The 17,987-nt window shown below is 36.8% G+C and overlaps 1 protein-coding gene across 5 annotated transcripts in view; it reads left to right on the forward strand.

The window, feature by feature from the left end:
• The window catches only part of PCGF5 (polycomb group ring finger 5), a 56,822-nt gene extending 43,161 nt beyond the window's left edge, over nucleotides 1-13,661 (forward strand). For 3 of the 5 annotated variants that reach the window (XM_035897416.1, XM_035897415.1, XM_009642075.2), the window contains 3 exons: nucleotides 711-800; nucleotides 2,750-2,809; nucleotides 5,120-13,661. In XM_035897416.1, the coding sequence (XP_035753309.1) occupies nucleotides 711-800; nucleotides 2,750-2,809; nucleotides 5,120-5,167 (198 nt within the window). In that variant the 3' untranslated portion in view covers nucleotides 5,168-13,661. Of the gene's footprint in view, nucleotides 1-710; nucleotides 801-1,662; nucleotides 2,147-2,749; nucleotides 2,810-5,119 lie in introns of those variants that run through there. The other 2 variants (XM_035897417.1, XM_035897418.1) reach the window with 2 other exon arrangements.
• The last annotated feature ends 4,326 nt before the right edge of the window (nucleotides 13,662-17,987 follow it).

Genomic DNA, 17,987 nt, shown 5'->3' on the forward strand with positions numbered 1-17,987 from the left:
GTGTTGCATAGTATCTGCTTCAAAATTTTGACACTTTTTCCCTCTAAAAAACAGAAAAGCATTATGGCTATAGTAATGAAAGACTTTTCAAACATTTTCAGTGGAGGGTAGAAGTAAGATTCACAGTTTAAACCAGTCATTTTTCACAGTAAGATCATTACTCTTTTTTTTTTAAGTTTTGTCTTCAGTTGATGAAGAATCATGTTTGTATACTCAGAAGTGCATTTTCCTTGTAATTTATAGTTATTTTAAAGTAATATTTTAAATTACGTTATCACTTATTTTTAAAGAATGAAAATTACAGTACCTCTGTTTTGTATCTTTGGGTTTGAAAGAGCGTTGACATAGCAAGAAGGCCTTAAAAATACAGCACAAGGCTCTCTCTTCAGACAGATAGTGTGTAGTATTGATAAATATAGGGAGTCTCTGTCTGCTGGTGATTTCCTGCCTAGTTTAGTAGACTTTCTTCTGTCCATACCTTAATTGAAAACACAAAACTGAAAAAATTAAGTGGAGTTCTACTATTAAAAATAGCAGTATCGTCTATTGTCAGTATGTTGTATTTATCCAGGTTTGATATGCATGTCTGATAGAATTATTGCATAATGATAGGAGTTGAGGGATTAACTCTCAGAGATTCACTTAGGAGTTAATTTAGACATGAAAATTTTGCATCCTTTGTCTTACTGTTTGTTCTGTTGTATTTTAAGCTGGATGTACTATGCAATGGAGAAATCATGGGGAAGGATCATACTATGGAATTCATCTATATGACAAGATGGAGACTAAGAGGCGAAAACGTAAATGCTGCTACATTATTAATAAATTATGTTTTGGTATATTTATTATAGAGAGTATATGTGCTTTCACAGCTCAGTCCAAAATACATTCTGTGACCCCTCAAAAAAACCCTTATTTAAAAATGCATTTTGCATGTTTTCTGGACATCTTATACTAAATCCTATGAGTGAAACCCTGCAGCACATATATTGTACAGATTCTGAGACTTAAAAATAGCAGGTATACAAAGTTTACATGCAAGTTCTGCTCTGAATTTTAAGTGAAGTAACTGAAAACCCAAGCGCTCGTTCTTTTTCTGCAAATTTGCTTTTAGTGACCTTTTGAGTTACAATAGTTGGGGAATTTGCATCCAGCAGTTCTTTATTAAGTGTTTCATTCAGTAGTAAACTGAAAGTGACACTGAAAAATTATTGGAGAGATCTAATTGTTTTATTACTGTTTCTGTTAATGCTACACCCATTTTTTTTAGATATGCTGTATAACACTAATACCCAGATAACACAGCTAAATGGTTTTTCCTTGCTGCATGTGTATATTTTGAGAATTGCTATATTTAACTTGCATAAAAGACATTTCTTTCAGGTCTGATACTCAGTTTGATTTAGCAGCCCTTATATTGCCTTGTATATTTAGGGTTTTTTTAATCATATCCCCATTTCTTCTCTTTTATACATTCGTTTGTGTATGGCTGTTGATTGTTCTTCACTCTTTATTGCTTTGTAGTATATGCAGATTTGTTGTCTATCACTACCAGCAGAGGCTATATTGGAGTGCAGCTCAGGTTAAACACTTAACATATCATAATGTACTGATCTGTAGAAAATTTCAAACTTTCTGTACTTTTTTTTTTTTTTTTTTAAGCTTCCTAGTACTCAGAATAAAAAACACTGGGGCACGGACAGAGAAGACAGAGGATTAAGCACTCTGTGGAGTTAACAATTCACAAGATTCTCAAAGTTTTACCTTAATCTGAAGCAGGACAGGTGGGAAGGATAGATTTTGATAGGAATTAAGGGAGTTCATGTATGTAGGCAAGTATTCATTACATTTGAGAGTCGTATTGCTCTGAAATTTGATGATTGCTGAAACCCCAATATTGCACCAATAAAGGAGCTTTAAGTAGTATTTTTTCCAATACTGCCTTGAAACCAGTGGGTGTTTGTTTGGCTTGCCATCTTACATTTTTGTTAGTATTGGCTGTGTACTCTTAGGAAATGTTGAGGCAACAACTTTAGCGATAACGGAATTCTTTCATGACATTTAATTCTGCAACCCCTGCCTACAAATGGACTTTTGGCCGTTGCATTGGTTTGGAAGCAACAGTAACTATCATCTTGACAAAAAGGACATTATTTGTACTGGTTAAAATTTTTCAAAAATTTCAGAACTATAGTTTTTAACACTAAATGAATATAAGAGTTGACAACTCTTGATTAAATTTTTAAGTTCTGTTTACATAGTATAGTCAGGTATGCGCTCATCTTTTCCCTTATGTAGTTTTAAATCACTCCCCTGAAGTCAGAGATGACAAACTAAAACCTTTAAAAATTACATTGTGGTGGTAATAAATCCAGTAACATTTGGGCTTCTATGAATTTTTTTTTTTTCCCCCCTAACTGTGTTGGGTCTTGTTATAAAACAGAAGTTGTGATGGTAATTAATTAACAATCTTTTCTTTTGGATGAAGATCAAGTAAATCCATTATCTCCATCTTTTGTACTACTCACCATGAGCTTTTACTGGCACACCCTTGGACCTTACAAGAGATAGGCTAGTAAAGGGAAAATAGCCATTTGTTTATTAGAGAATTCTTTCCTGTTTTAAATAAGTAAATTAATTTTAAGCTTTACATTTGAAAATTTAAAAAAAAAAACAAACATTAAATGGTAAATGTATATGTCCAGCTGTGGATGCCTCTTATCTGATCAGAAAATCATCTCCTTCGCAGTTTCGGTGTCAGAACTGCTCATCTTCGCAAGTCTGCTCACAGGATGGCACTTTTTATCAGGTAAGAGGCACTCACGACTGTACATACTACAGTCACTAAGGTCCTGTCAGCACTTCAATTGTAATCCAAGTTGTGGAGTTTTTATAATTCCTCGCTACAAAGTGCTAAAACTCTATGAGCAAGGCTTGAGCATTTTCATTCATTCAGAGAAACTTTATTGAATGAATAACTAGAATCTATTCAAAAGGTTTAGGGGTTTCTTTCACTTTACATTCGGCCATTTATCTTTTTGTTAGAGAGAGATTCTGTAGGCTGATACCTGCATCAGTCTGGAAGGATTATCTGCCTCTTCCTATCTCATCCTTCTAACCAGTAACATTGGGCAGTCACTGATGAGGGATCAAACTGAAGAGTGTGAATCAAAAGAGACTACATTGGTTTCATCTCTTTATGGCAATTCATATGTTCTTTTTAATGAAGTAAAGAAATGGTAGATATTTCTAATACTATATTCCTTTTACATCTTTTAAAATTAGAAATGGAATAATGCCTTGTCTCTAGAATATAACAAACCAAAACCTCCAGAACCTGCAAACTGAAGTTGATTTCTAAATTTCATTGATCAAACTGGTTCATACATATATGAAACAGTATTTCAGTTTCCTCATTGAGAATTTTGATTTGAACTAATTTCGAAAAGTTACTTTGGAAGTTTGAAATAATATTTTTGCTTGAGGAAAAAATTAAATAGAGGTCATTCCCCACTATGGATGGAAGTTAGCTACTGCAGTCGTGCCTGCTTCAATAATTAGAATTGTTCCAGCACATACATTTTATTTATGCAGTTGGTTTGTAATTTTGTTTGCAAAAAAACACTGAGCCTCACTGGTTTACACGGCAGTTTCAGTGAGGTGACTGCTCTGTCTCTGCCCGTGTGCACTCCCAATTAGAGTTGAGTACTTTTAGAGACAATTTATATAATCAAAGTGAAAAACATGTGAAATAGCATTTGAATAATACAGTAGTCATATCTTACGCAAAAAAAAATGAGAGGCCAAGTAATTTGTGATAGTACAAATATGTGTTTCTTTATTACATGTGCAGACTACACATGGTGCTCCCTGTCTTCTCTCCTAAATGCTCCTGATACTGTTGAATACCTCTGGGTTTCTCTGCACTCCAGTTTGTAAATCCCCAGCAAGTATGATCACATTTAGTTCTGGTGATCATTTTACTACCATGGCATGGAAGGTTTATTAACCTGTATAGGTCTCTGCAGTGGTATCTTTCTTTTTTTCGTCACTGAAGTTCATCTGTATTGCATTTGATGGATGCAGTAAAATATTTCTGGTTTTAATGATAGCTTCTCTAATAATTCTTTATAATTCCAAATTTGCAATAAAAAAAGACTTAAATTAATGACGTTCCTCTGCCTTGTGGCAGAGATGCAGTAGAGCCCATACCGTTGCTGAGACAGTAAGAATTTCCTGGGGATTGTGCTATAGAAAACATGCAGTATCCTAATGAAGTTGAGGAAAACATCAGACTTAAATGAAACACTGACAGACTGAAAAAATAAGACATTTAGTAAAACAGAACTTCCAGTGACAAGTGCCTAGGCATTCTGTGGCACTTTCTGGAAACCCACCCACTCTTGCCTTCCCGTTCCACAACAGTTTTGTCCAATTCAGGGATCCAAGCAGTTGATTTGCTTCCCCGCCCCCAGTAAGAACTAATAAAAATGTATCACTAGATCTGAAGTTGAAGAGTTTGGATTTGGGGGACAAGTTAGCCCTCATGTCTCAAAATCAGCTGCCAGCAATTTGACCTGATCTTTTTTCTTTTTTTTTTTTTTCTTTTTAATACCAGAGTAGCCTGGCTCCCATTAACTAGTGCTGACTATTAGTATAGCTATGGAACCTCCATATATATAAAAATCGAACAAAGTACATCATCTGCAAATGGGCTTTGTTTTAGAAAGTATAAAATTTCAAGATTGCTCTTCCTCAAATACAGCAACACAGAAATAAGAGTTGTTTGAGCACTCCAAGTATGTATGTCATAAAACATATCAATCATGAAATATATAAAAGCAGATACAGGAATTTTGTATTAATGACAAATAACTACAACTAACTGACTTAGAGATTAAATATATTTTTGAAGTACAGGTTTGGATTTAACTGTTGAAGTGTATAGAATTATTTCATGTAACTAAAACTGATTGCCGTATACGTGTGTCATAGGGATAAACTCTGGCTATTCTTAAGGCAATATTTAATTGCATTTTCTTTGCATTTTTTTATGAATTATGTCTTCATGTTTTCTTGTCTGTTTTTGTTGTTGTTTTTCTCTTGCTTTTGTTTTTAGTCTTACCCTATGGTACTTCAGTATCGACCTAGAATTGACTTCGGTTAGACCAAAGGGCCAGATCCCACTGAGATGAATCCTGCACTATTTGTTTACCCATCGACAGATTGCACAATGAATGGATGTGCCTGGATTAGGGGGACACAACCAGATTTTCAGCATGCAAATAAGGACATTGTCTTTCTTAAAATTGTCAGTTGCATCTCTGTTGTTTTTATTAGAGCAAGCCAAGTGCCATTCTGCTACTGAAATGTGCATAAGATATTTGTGTATCTTACGAGTGTGCTGCAAATCATAGCCAAAATCATGAAGTGTACAGTCAAGATTCCAAAACTATGGAATATTTTTGCTTGCGTGTTAGAAAATTTTTCTGGTCCTAATATTGATTACACTAGCAAAATGGCAGAGTGCTCATTCCATGTGGTGTTGCAGTTTCACACACTTACTATTTTACTGAATATTGTTGTTTAAATCATAGAGTACTGTACAAATAACTAAGGATTATACCTTGAAAATATTTTGTATAGAAAATATATTTAGAAAAGTGGTGATTGGGCCACTACCTTTTTCTTGATAAGCTTCTCATGGGTCCAGGTATAGCTCACTCATGAGTGTGCAACAGTCCTTTTGCAGTGAATGAAGATTAATTACCTTTAACAAGAGATGTAGAACATGGTAATTCAAAACAGTAATTTTAAATCTTCTAAATAGATTCTGCTAATACTGCTTAAAAGCATCGCAGCCTTTGTGATTGCACTTTTCTATGGTTTCCCTAAAGATTGGAATTTGGGATACTGGCTATTTTTGGAAAATGGCTTCTGGTCAGATTACATTTCTTCTAATAAAGCCTCCATAAAAAGGAAGTTAAAAATAATGTAAGTGTCTATGGAACAAATAAATCCCTGTAAGATTCCAACTAAGGCAAAATCTTACATAATTACAGCCTTTCATAGTAATCATTTCCTTTTAAGATTGGCTGGAGGTATATAATATGCTAAAACAACAAAAAAGCTTTAATTACATTATATGTCTCTTGTGACTATCTGGAGTTTAGAACTCATTATAGAAATTTTCATTCATATTTCCATAAAAGTAGAGGTAACGCAATACTGAAGATAAGCAGTCTGACCAAAATAATTGTTCAGGTCTTCTTTTCCTATGACCTGGTAGTGCTGGATAAAAAGTGATTGTTGCCTTAGGTATTGCAAGCGTAATGGTTCTAGGGTAGGATGTTTGGCGAGGTTTCTGGTTATTTTGCGGGGAGCACAGTCATGCATTAAGTTTTCTGTGGTCTTCCGTTGTCTTTGCTCTGCTTAAAGGTCAGTTGAGTTTTTCACTTCAAGTTCTGTGGAGATACTTACAGTTCTGTACCATTATGTAATTTCTACTTAATACACGCCTGCTAGTATTGTAGATAACTATTTACTTTCTTATGCCTTTTGCATATAGCAAAAAGGAACCAAATCAACTTTTCAGAAGCTACTCTAGAGTGAGCTAACTGTACTTAGATAAGACAAAGTGAAAATTCTGTCTTGGGATCAAGTATAAAAGGTAGATGCAAGGCTGTTGCTCCTCTGTGAATTTTTGTTCCTGTACATTAGTATGTTTCTGTAGGAGAAAGAAGCATGTTGTGGATTAAATCTGGCCCCTTTAACCTTAGTAGGAGTTCTAACATTGATGACTTGAGGAACCCATACATAGTCAGGTTAACTTCTACCATTGCACTCCGAAGCCCGTATGACATGCAGAAATAAAGATGCTGTCAGTAGCAGTCTGTTTAGGAAACCTGCCATTGCAGGTCAAGGTTGCACATATTGTGCAGATGCCAGTGAACCTGGGGAAGCAAAACATTTAGGAAGCTGCTGCTCTTTTCTGCAGGCATAGCATGCTGACTGGTATAGGCACTGGTGTGCCCACGTTGTAGATGGGAAGGGGGGTACATGCTGGCTGCAGGAAGCAGTCGTCTTTTTGCCCACCCAGTCTATGATGTGCTACTTGACAGAAACAAGAACATACTCCATGTAGGAAGGGCTTTCCTTCTCTGCAGGGTCTCTAGGGAAAAACAGATTCTTTGTGTGTATGGAGGTCCTCCTCCTCATGGAGCAGCTTGGAAGAGCAGAGCATGCATGCTAATTGCAAATCATTCTTCTCTTTAGTATATACAGTTGTTTTGTATGGTAGAAATAGGATATTCCTTGTAAATATTTACATGCACATACAAAGGACACCTTAGAGTTTTTATATATTTCACATGTTTTTATACCAGAATTTTCACTGTAGAGTCACTTGACATAAAGCGCCTGTTTCAGTTTATCACAAACCTAATGGTAGTACTCTTAAACATAATTTCTGCTTGGTTCAGGGGACAATTTTTTTCTCAACAGTTGCGCCTGCTGTTTTGACAAATTTGAACAGATTTGTTTTAAAAAGAGAAGAACACATTATTTTTAATCCATTTTTCAGTTACATTACACAGAAGTTTGCATCCACCTAACAGGACCCCTGCAACAGGACTACTTTGTATTGGCTTCTGAGTGGCAACTAGCAGGAGATTTGTCTGTCCAATGACTTTCTGTATTCACAATTCAGAGAACTGTGACTTCTCTTGATCAAAATTGGACATTGGTTTAATTCATGGTATTTTCTTGATGCAACTTAAAGCTACATTACGGAAGGCAAATCTTCATTTTAAGCATGGAAAATACTGACAAATAAGATTTAATGTTCCTAGATGAGAATCATGGCATTAAATGCATATGATCTAGCCACCTACACTTTATGCATTTCTGATCTGATGGCAGGGTGCCTGAGTGCTGTTATAGTTTAATAGTTTTTGTAGCAGTGAAGTGCCAGTGAAATACATATCTTAACTGGGCAGCTTGTGTAACACAGGCATTGCCTTCTTCCCAGGAAATTTCTCTCCCATATAATACCTATGTGCCATGTGTCTACATATTTAATTCAGTTGTGCCAATTAAGAATATCTGAACAGCATAGGAATATGAGAATGCGTGTACAGATTCCTGTGTGCCAAAGATGGGGTAAAGTGAAAGGAGTACCTAAGCATTCCATTAAAACTGCACCATATGCCACCCGAGAGCAGACTGCTGTATGCAGTCACACTTTCTGAGCATTTCCATGACAAAGTGTCACCACTGCATCTTTGTAAAGAATAGGAATATAAAATAAGTGTTGCTGCCACTGTGTTTCTATGGCTTTCCCATATTGGCAGTACCTAGCTGCAGAGGAGTAAGACCTAAAAAATTCCCCACTACTAGCTAATCTTGCTGTCTCTTACTTAGTACATTTGATGTTTGTTGGGTTTTTTTTCCCTAAAAGTGAAAATCTGCTTTTAACTCTGGGGTAAGTCATTAATGAAAATCATAAGCAACTTTTTGTTGGCCATAGCTGTATGCTGCATTTGTCTAGTAACAAACCGTAAGCTAGGTTTTACAAGTGAGATCCTATAATATCAAAACCAATATGGAATTAGATGATTAACCAAGGAATGTATCTTCCATCATGCGTTACTACATTGCTCATAGCTAAGGGCCTAGTCCTGTAAGCATATTTTTATTTGGATGAAATACCAAATAAGATTACCACAAAAATCAAAGTGACTCATCGCTAGAGCAGGTACTGTTCCTATGAAAGCTTCTGGGATCTGGGTCCTGGGAGTATGCAGCGCTGTAAGTGTATTGTGCATACTCAGCTAGCTTGCAGTTGTTATGCAAAAAAATTTCTGAAAAGTACTATTTTGACTTTACTGAAAAAGTTAGATAAAGCAAAGTGCCTGATTATTAATACAGAATACCTTTTAAGCCCACTATTTGCGTTTGGCAGGGTAATATTTGCTTTGTATTTTATCTAGGGTCTTAATATTTTCAGCAAGAAGATTTCATAAACATGTTGTATTGAGAAGCTTTCTTTCATGGGAAACAAGCAGAAAATGTGCTCTGTTAGATAATTTAAAAATCAAAAAACCTATCTCAGTAGAAACTATATGAAAATAAGTACTTTTATATTTAAATTATTTCATTTTCTGCGTGAGGAACCCTTGAAGTCTTGATCTTGGTCTTTTTTTCTCCCCAGGTTCCAACAATTTGACTTGGCTTTTCTCTTCTGCAGTTATCAGTAACAGTTCCAGTATATCTGCAGGAGAAAAGAGATTGATCACAGTCCCTTTAGATATAACCTAGGCTCTTGCTCTCCGCTGCAGACAAAGTGGTGATCCAGAGATCCGTCTCCATGTCTCCCATGTTTAATTGTTAGACATGACTTCGTGAGAGACGGAAACAATTTTCTTTCTCTGCTGTTTTCTCAAATAACAAAATAGGCCAGTGCTCAGTCCTTTCACTGAACCAATCACTGAGTTGGATTGTTCCCAGAAAAAGTGTTCTTGGCAGGACTTGCAACCAAAGGAATAGCATCCAGCTCAGCCAGGTACTACATCTGGCAGAAATATTAGAGAGCAGATAGTTGTCCAAAGCCAGTCTTAAGTCTCAAAATAAACAGACTGAGCCCTGTTTATAGGGGGGCTACATAAAACACTGGTCACTTACCTGGACTGATCAAATGCATTTTTATCCTGGAAAAGACCAGAGGTGGATAAGACTTACATGCCTATCCACAGCAAATACATAAATATAGAGATGCTTAAATCAAGAGCTCGGTCCAGTTTCTTCACTTAACCTAGACAGGTTGAAGGCATCTGTTCGATTCCATTGGAAATGCATATATCATGCAGGACATTCCCCTCTCATTTTACTTCATGCTATGTTATTTTATTATTTATCTCAATTAAAATGTTTATGCAGGCACCCAGTGTCCTGTAATTAATTCTAGGTTCTTACACAACCTTTGCCCGTTCCCATATCCCGCCCCATTTCATGCCCAACAAGTAGAAACATTGAGGAGTTAGAAGGGAGAAATTGCACATGAGGAATCGGCTCATAGGTTTGGTATGTCAGGCAGCTCTCATGGATTTCAGTAAAGTTTTCACGTCCTGCCTTTTGAATCCTTTATAGCCAGTTTGAACAAGGTAATGCTTCCGCGAGGTGTTCAGCCAAAGACACTTGTTTGAGGAAGGATTGCAGTCTACTGGAGCGTGTTCCAGGATGGATTCCAAGACACAAGGGGATTGATTCGCCCTAAAGGAAATGTGAAAAGCTTCCAACTGCTCATTTACCACAAGTTTTATCACGTATGGGTGGTCTGGCCTTCAGACCTCAGCTGAAATCTACCTGTTGATTTTTTTATTTTTTTTTTCTTTTAACTACTGTCTACTCTGTCTGTAGATCAGATTAAAACATCAGATTCTGGAACAGGAAATTGATTAATTAATGAATTCCTGGCACATTCTTCCATCCAAGGCATGTGCTATAAATCTTCTTCTGAATTCAGGTAGCTTGCTACCTTACAGTTGAGTAAGGCCGTTGTTTCTTTCTCTAGTAAGCAATTTAGGTCCGTGCAGTTCTGGAGCGTGGCAGTGAACCCGAGGAGCTCTATAGAAAGCTCCAGGCTACCTTTTGTACTTGCAGAAAGAGACCCAGTTCTATAGGCTCAGGGTGGGGGAGACATGCTGGAGTGAAAGATTTCAACAAGCAGAAGTTTCAGTAATTACATTAATTTTAACCAAAGAGGGGCATTAGTTTGACTTTGCATGTTTATCTGAACCATTAGGCATACTTTCCTTTGAAGTAACTTTTGCGTGTATTTTTAGCAAATGCTTCTAACAAGGTGTAATAATGTGACAGTTGACAGGATGAGGTGAACAGAAGTAGTTACTGTGCACTTGCCTTTTTCCTCATGATAGTGAGTGGAAAGCAAAGCGAGAGTTGAGCGTGGGTTGCTATCCGATACACAACCTGGCTGCTACAGCAAAGCGTTTGTGCTGCTACTTAATGTGCTGAGGTTGGTATTACAAATGAAGTTGTAATAAAGCTGTTTATTATCAACGTGCGAGGCACATATTTTATGATGGTATTCTATTCCTAAAATTCTCTTTTTGTATTAGGGTATAGCGGACGTCGTTGCTGTTGTCTCATGAATTTTGATGCAGTAAAATGAAACATGCTCCCTTTTTACTGAAAAATACCACATACTAATTGATTCAAAATTACTTTGTTGCTAGATACTTAGTTTGTTCATAAAAAAAGGGTTGTTTAAAATAAACTATTTTTATGGGTAATCTGATTGCCTAACAGTTTTAAGGGACCTATTTAATACCAAAGGTAAAGCCACCCAGAAACTGACTTGGAATAAGGCATCGACGCTTTTCTGGAGTGCTGCGGTCAAGAGTTACACCTGGAATCAGTCAGGCAGAACTTAACCACCGGTAGCTGTCTGTGTCACCGAGCGAAAGGGTTAGGCACACCTAGCAGTTTCCAAAACTAAATAGAAAAGGAAAAAACCCGACAGGAGCAGCATAAAGGTTGAGTGAACAGACCAAGAGTCGCGCTTTGAGCCCCAGCTCACGTTGGCAAAGAAAAGCACAAAGGCTTGCGTTACTGATGCGTCTGCTATACCTGGCCTGTGAACTAACAAAAAACTTCAGCGTGCTGTCAATCCTGTAAACCTTCCAAAGCACAAAATATTCACCAAGCTACTTTGGGGTTTTCTAGTCGTAGTTCAGTGATATTTTGGAGGGTGGAAAGGACAGACTTGGAGGATAATGAGAAGATATTAAGTAACGTTTTACAGATTTTTATAGATATTTTTTTAGCAAATGGCATTGCTGTCCTCGATGTGAGACCATTGATTAGCAAGAAGTCAATTATTTTACTTGTGCAGTATAAAATAGAAAGAATAAAGAAATCCAAATATCTTGATTTCCTTTTCCGGGATAGTGATTAACTAAACCGGAAAGTAATAGGACGATTTAATTATTTAACTGACTGAAATATTTCATTCTAAAAACTCACTGATCGTGTTTTCTTTTCTCAAATACAAGCTTCTTAGCATAAACATGAAGCAATGCATTGGGTTTTTTTCCCTTATTGCAGACTTAAATATTGAAAGGAAAATATTTTGCTTTTTTTTTTTTTAAATTAATGCAAAGCCTGAATTGATGGATGTTCCAGGCTACTGAGTAGATGATACAGTTACTCTTAATGGAATTTTTTTGGGATGGGGGCCTAAGTGTCCTTATATAAGCTGTGATCCAAGTTACGATAAGAAAGGAGCCTATGGTGAGCAGTAATAATGTTCTAATGCTTCCTTGCATTTGATCAGTAGTTACCAGTTTTTAATACAACAGCCCTCACAGTACTTAGGAGCTCATAGAACATATTGTGATGTTATGTTGCTAATTTGTTTTAAAATATAAAATGTTTTAAGCTTTTTGTCAAAAGTGATAACATCATATTACAAATAAACCTTTTTGTGGTTGTAAAATTTAGCTTATAAATCATTCAAATTGAAGTGAAAAAAACACAGGTCATTGTTAATGACAGTCTATCCTACTATTAAGAATATATGTATTTTTGTAAAGGAAAAGCACTTGTAGATATTTAATCAGTCCAATATCTATCTATGTTAATGTTTTGGAAAAAAAAAAGAAAACAAAATGCTGCTTAGAGAATCACTTACATATTTTTATTTTTTGTGCTCAAATGCATTTTCTGTTGATTTATGGAATGTTTATTCTGTGTGAAGCTGTATAGTTAGTACAGCTGGGCTAAATGCATTTCTTACCTTAACATAATCAATTGTATCTGACTATGATAATATATTTTCTGTCCGATCAGAAAGCTAATTGCAAAACACAGACTGGTGGTGCTGTTCTTCATCTTTGATATTCACTTCATCCTGCCTTATAACATTTCTACTTCATAATAATTATAAAAAATACTAATAATTCTTTTGTGATGTTTGTGTTTTAATGGATGTTTCAGGGTATATTTGGTTATTCAGCTGAATCTTACTATAATTATAGACATTTTTATGCAATGGTGACAGAATTTTATGTACAGTATTTAAAAAAAAAAACAACTGTTCCCTGGATGAAAAAGTATGCCAGATCAGTCAAGTTTAGTACTTGCTTTCCTCCAAAGGAAACTACTGCTGGGTACATGCATGGAGCGTGATTGCGTCACTAAAGTTTCTGAGCGTTGTACAAATAGCATTCTTTAAATTTAGAATAATTAATTTCTTGTAATATTTTGCAGCTATTTGAAACCTCACTCTTAACTGTATTTTGATTCAATGTAGTGCATTAATACACTTTCAGGAAAAAAAACAGGAAAGCAAAGAATTTTATTAAAGTACAGTAAAGAGTGGTGGCCACATTTGTTTGTAATTATTGGTGTAAAATCCAAAATCTATTTACTTATTTCAGTGGGATTCTACAGGGGTCCGCTCCATGGGCCTGATGCCGAGTTAAGCTCTTCAGTTTGACCTCAGCAGCGGAGCTACTTTCTTTAATTATCCTTGTAGCTAAGAGTCGAAATGGCCCAGAGTTCCTGCTTCCTCACTGAATTTCCTTTCATGGGTGGCTACCATTACTTAAATTTATTCTTACTGTATTAACCTTCCTATAAGTTTCACAACATTGAGTGTGTACGCTAAGCAGTAGAATTCAGGGTTATAAACTCAGCTGAGTGAATACCTGCGGAATTGTCAAATTGGGGAGAATGTCCCTCAGCCTACGAGCGCGTGCAGTGCCGCGATCTCGTTCCTACGCACGCTTCACAGAGGTCTGCATGTCACCAGGTTTTGGTGTGGTTTATTATTTTAATATTGTCCATTTTTGTAATTTGTAAGAGCTAATTTCTGTATTAACTCATTGGGAGTCAACGTCTCAGGGTCCACAAAGTAGCAGTTTAAAAAATTAAACCCATTTGAGCCGAGTGCAATACCAGTATTGCAGTTTTGTATCTTTTAAAGAACCAAGTATGTTGTGTTTTGAAGGATTTAAAAAAGCACTGCAGATTTCACCCAGTTCTACCAAAGGAATGTTGGTGGGGTTTTTGGTTTTTGTTTTAATCTGTGCTAAAATCCTTAGAAGCTGAGTGTGGCCCTGGAGAAAACGAGACGCCTGTAACTGAGTTAGCACTAGTGAGCGATTTTACAATTCGGTAAGGGAAGTGCTGGCAGTGAGGGGGGCGGGGGGGGCTTGGCAGAACCCCATGTCCTGCCCCTTGATGTAGAGTGAAGTGTGCCCGTTCAAAGCTGCATCGACATTTGTAAGCACATTTATTTTAGAACAACAGCTCACACAAGCCCTGTAAGCGGACCTTTTAGAATCTTGTGTATAAATATATCTGATGTGTAATGGTATTTCTAATTCTGTAACTACCTGTGTGGCTCAGTACCGGTGATGTTAAATTGAGCGCTTCACGCTAATGTCAAGAACGTTCACAGCACCTTTATAACAGCTGATAACAAATGACAATTTGGTCTGACCCGTATGCTGCAAGATGCCTCTAGCCCAGTTGGATTAATTTTATGAAAAATCTAGATGAGCAAGAAGTATAACTAATCTGCTTACTAGCACTGAATTGCTCCTTTCTCAAAGCAATAAATATATTCATGTTGTAACATCTGTTGTGCAGCCTACAATACGAGTTGTTTTGTTGCATTGTTTCTATATAATTTATTTTGTGCAATAAAAAAAATCTCTGGTTTTATCTGACTTCTCTCTAGTCTGCAATAATATTTGAATTAAAACATTTCCTAGCTTTCTATCTTCATCGTGCAAGCATGGTATCAGCTCACAGAAATGCGGAGTGGAAAATGGAATGCAGTAATATTTTTGCCTTATAGAAAAATCAGAAGGTACTCAGATGGCCTAAGTGTGTTCTCAGAGGGTGTTACCATTAATTTTCATGGGTGCAAAGCCTGCCTAGCACTCAAGTTGATTGGATTTGGCACTCCGTTTGTAAAATAAAACCAGGTGGGTTACACGGTGTGACTCTGCTTGAGGCTTTTTTTAAAAAGTACCTTTCAGTGCTTAACAATCCCATAGAGCTTCTGCCATGGGTTTTTTTTTCAACCTAATTTCACTGCTTTTTATCATGTCATTTATTTTTTCCTTTTTTGTTCTGTCCCTTTTTGATGTTTTTCTGAGTTAATGTGATTTCAGTAGTACTTACTGTTCTGTGCACTTACCTTCTGATTACCCTTGATTATGTTGTTGGGGTTTTTTTAACTCTAAGGTAACGTAAAATAAATGTGCATGCAAATTGGAAGCTAGAGGTTATCCTTATAAATGAGCCCTTGGTGGGAACTAACAGTTTTCATACTATATGCTGAGTTATTGCGAAGAAAAACAATGGAGGGAGAGCTGTTATTCAAGAAAACTCGTACCTTTTATCTGAGATGCTGCTGTGAAACCTGCGATACCACTGCGTGAGATCTGAGATGTGGTTCAGATGCGGAAATGATGGAAAGGGTCGCTGATTAAACTAAAATGACCTGAGACAAATAGCATTTTGCATCCTCTTGTAAAATGCTTCTAGATGTTAGCAGAAGAAGATAATAATTGCCTGCAAACACAAAACTTGAAGGTATGTGTAATGCCTTGCAATATGCACGTGGGATTAAATGAACCACGTTTTTCCTGGGATTCGTTAGCAACGTTGCAGTTTGCTGATAGGCAAAGAGCAGTTGTGGCACTGCTGGCTGCTGTGTAACCCGCGCAGCAGCAGCTGTGCAGCCTTGCTGGCTTTCTTGGAGCCTTTTCCATGTTGAATATTTGACCTCCAGCTTTGTCAAAGGTCACAGATTAATACTTCTCAAAGTGTTCTTGAGACTTAGGGTCACTCAGTGCGAAAAAACCCAAATGCTTCTATGTAATGTTACTACATTCTCTATGAAACAGAAATTGAATCATATTTACGTGCAAAATTCTGTTCCTAAGTAGGGAGCAATGTTTCGTCAAGCAAGATTTCCATTAAAAATCTTGGTGATTAAATTATTTTACATATTTACTTTGTTTCAGGTAGCTAAAAAGAGAGTCCTTGTGGGGGAAAAAAACCCATGCATAGGACTAGTAACAAATGCCTGCTCAGTCATAAACCCGGGTTATGTTTTATTGAAGGAGGAGAGTAGGTGGTGCACAAACAGCTTTTTACATCAGGGGCACAGCATCTGAATTTCCCTGTTAGAGCTGTGATGCAAATTGGTTTCTCTCCTGATTATTTTTTTTCTCTTTTATTCTAGAGGAGAATATGCTATGCAACATCATTATAGGCAAGAGTAATGTTTTTCAAAAGAAAAGTGATTTAGTAATCTAGTTTTCATTAAAGAAACAGAAATTTGCTGGCAGTATGTAACGTGAGCACCTTGTTCCAGTGGCAGACTTCCAACATCTTCATTTGGAAAGAAGACTGCTGCATTCATAATTCATAAAAGCATTGGCATCTATCCCATTAAACTAACATGGGAAGAGAAATTCTTATATTCAAAAACACTCTGACCATCTCTTCTAAAGTATTTATAGGTGAAGTTCTGTCCTTGCCTGTGGTACATAAATAACTACAGTAAGCGCATTTATAGATATGGAAAATAATTACAATAATGAACCTATTCTTACGAAAAGCTGTACTTAATACCAGTTTTGGAGGCACCTTAAATTCCTTGGATTTCATGTCATCCTTTGGTGACCAAAGATGCACAACATGTATGTGCCAGTGCCCCTGTAGATGCCCTGTCCTGCTGCCAGTACATCTGTAGAACTGGCGCAGCTTGTTACTAGCCAGCATTATTGCATTAATTTTCCTGTCCATGTCTCTCTCAAAGTGGTGTGATTTTCTCTCAACTACTTTCTAAAAGGCATTTTATTCCCATGCTCCTCCCTATAAATTATTAAAAGGGATGCATGTGTAAAGAGGCTACTCCGTGCACTCCTCTTGTCCTGATGCTGCACCCAACATCAAGATTTCTGAAGACCTTAAAAAGTGGGCTCAGGAAGTTCGCTGCTGCTCCTGCGCTTTGCTAGTTTATGATCTTGAATTTGTAAACCACCTTATTACTCATGAGTTAACTCCCAGCAGAAAAATGGCTTTGAACGGCAGATCTAATGGTCTCTTCTGAGACAGATAATGCGTGACTCATGTTAAGAAATAAATTATTTACTTGTGATATAAGGGGCTACTCGCCTCATTCCACAGGACTCTCAAAATTCAACACAGTAACTTGAATCCGGTTCATGTGAACAATTTGACTGTCACCAGCCTTGACATAAAAGAATTTTATCATTGCAAAAAATGGCACTTGTTCTAGTGTACATCTAGGAAGTGCTAGCCTAGCTGAAAATAATGGATTTCCTACTATTTACTGTAAAAACTACTATATAGCATTGTGTATAGACTATGTCTTAGGTTTTGTACTGCATATATTAAATAGCTCCATAGATTTTCTACGGCACAGCATCCAGAATTGGCTATCGGGACAGCATTCATTCCATCTAAGTTCCGGAATGTATCTGAACCCATTAAAAAGGAAAGAGCAAGGGATGTACTCCCAGTGGGTACCCGTGGAAGCAAACAGCACCCAGAATAGCACCTGCACTTCCATACGTATTCTTTCTCCATCTCCAGTGTTGATTGCATTATAACGTTAAACGGCAATTTCACAGACTGCTTCTAGACCCTTTCTCTTTCAGCAAACGCTCAGCTCAGATTGTTGTTCTCTGGTAATGAAAATCCCTGGAACAAGAGACAGACAGATGTGGATCTGTGCTGGTAAGTAGGTCTGTAACCTGGAGCAGTCAACTTACCCCTCTTCTCATGTTCTGCCGATTGCCAGAATCTTTCTTCTTAGTGCTTCCAGAGTACCTTATAAGTAAAGGAAAGAACGTTGCTAATCTGGTCGAGGTAAGCAATATGTAACTTGTTTTTCAATTTTTGAATAATTGCTATTTTGA

The sequence above is a fragment of the Egretta garzetta genome, unplaced genomic scaffold, assembly GCF_000687185.1.
Source record: "Egretta garzetta isolate BGI_Z169 unplaced genomic scaffold, ASM68718v1 scaffold56, whole genome shotgun sequence".
In the NCBI taxonomy this organism is placed as follows: Eukaryota; Metazoa; Chordata; class Aves; order Pelecaniformes; family Ardeidae; genus Egretta; species Egretta garzetta.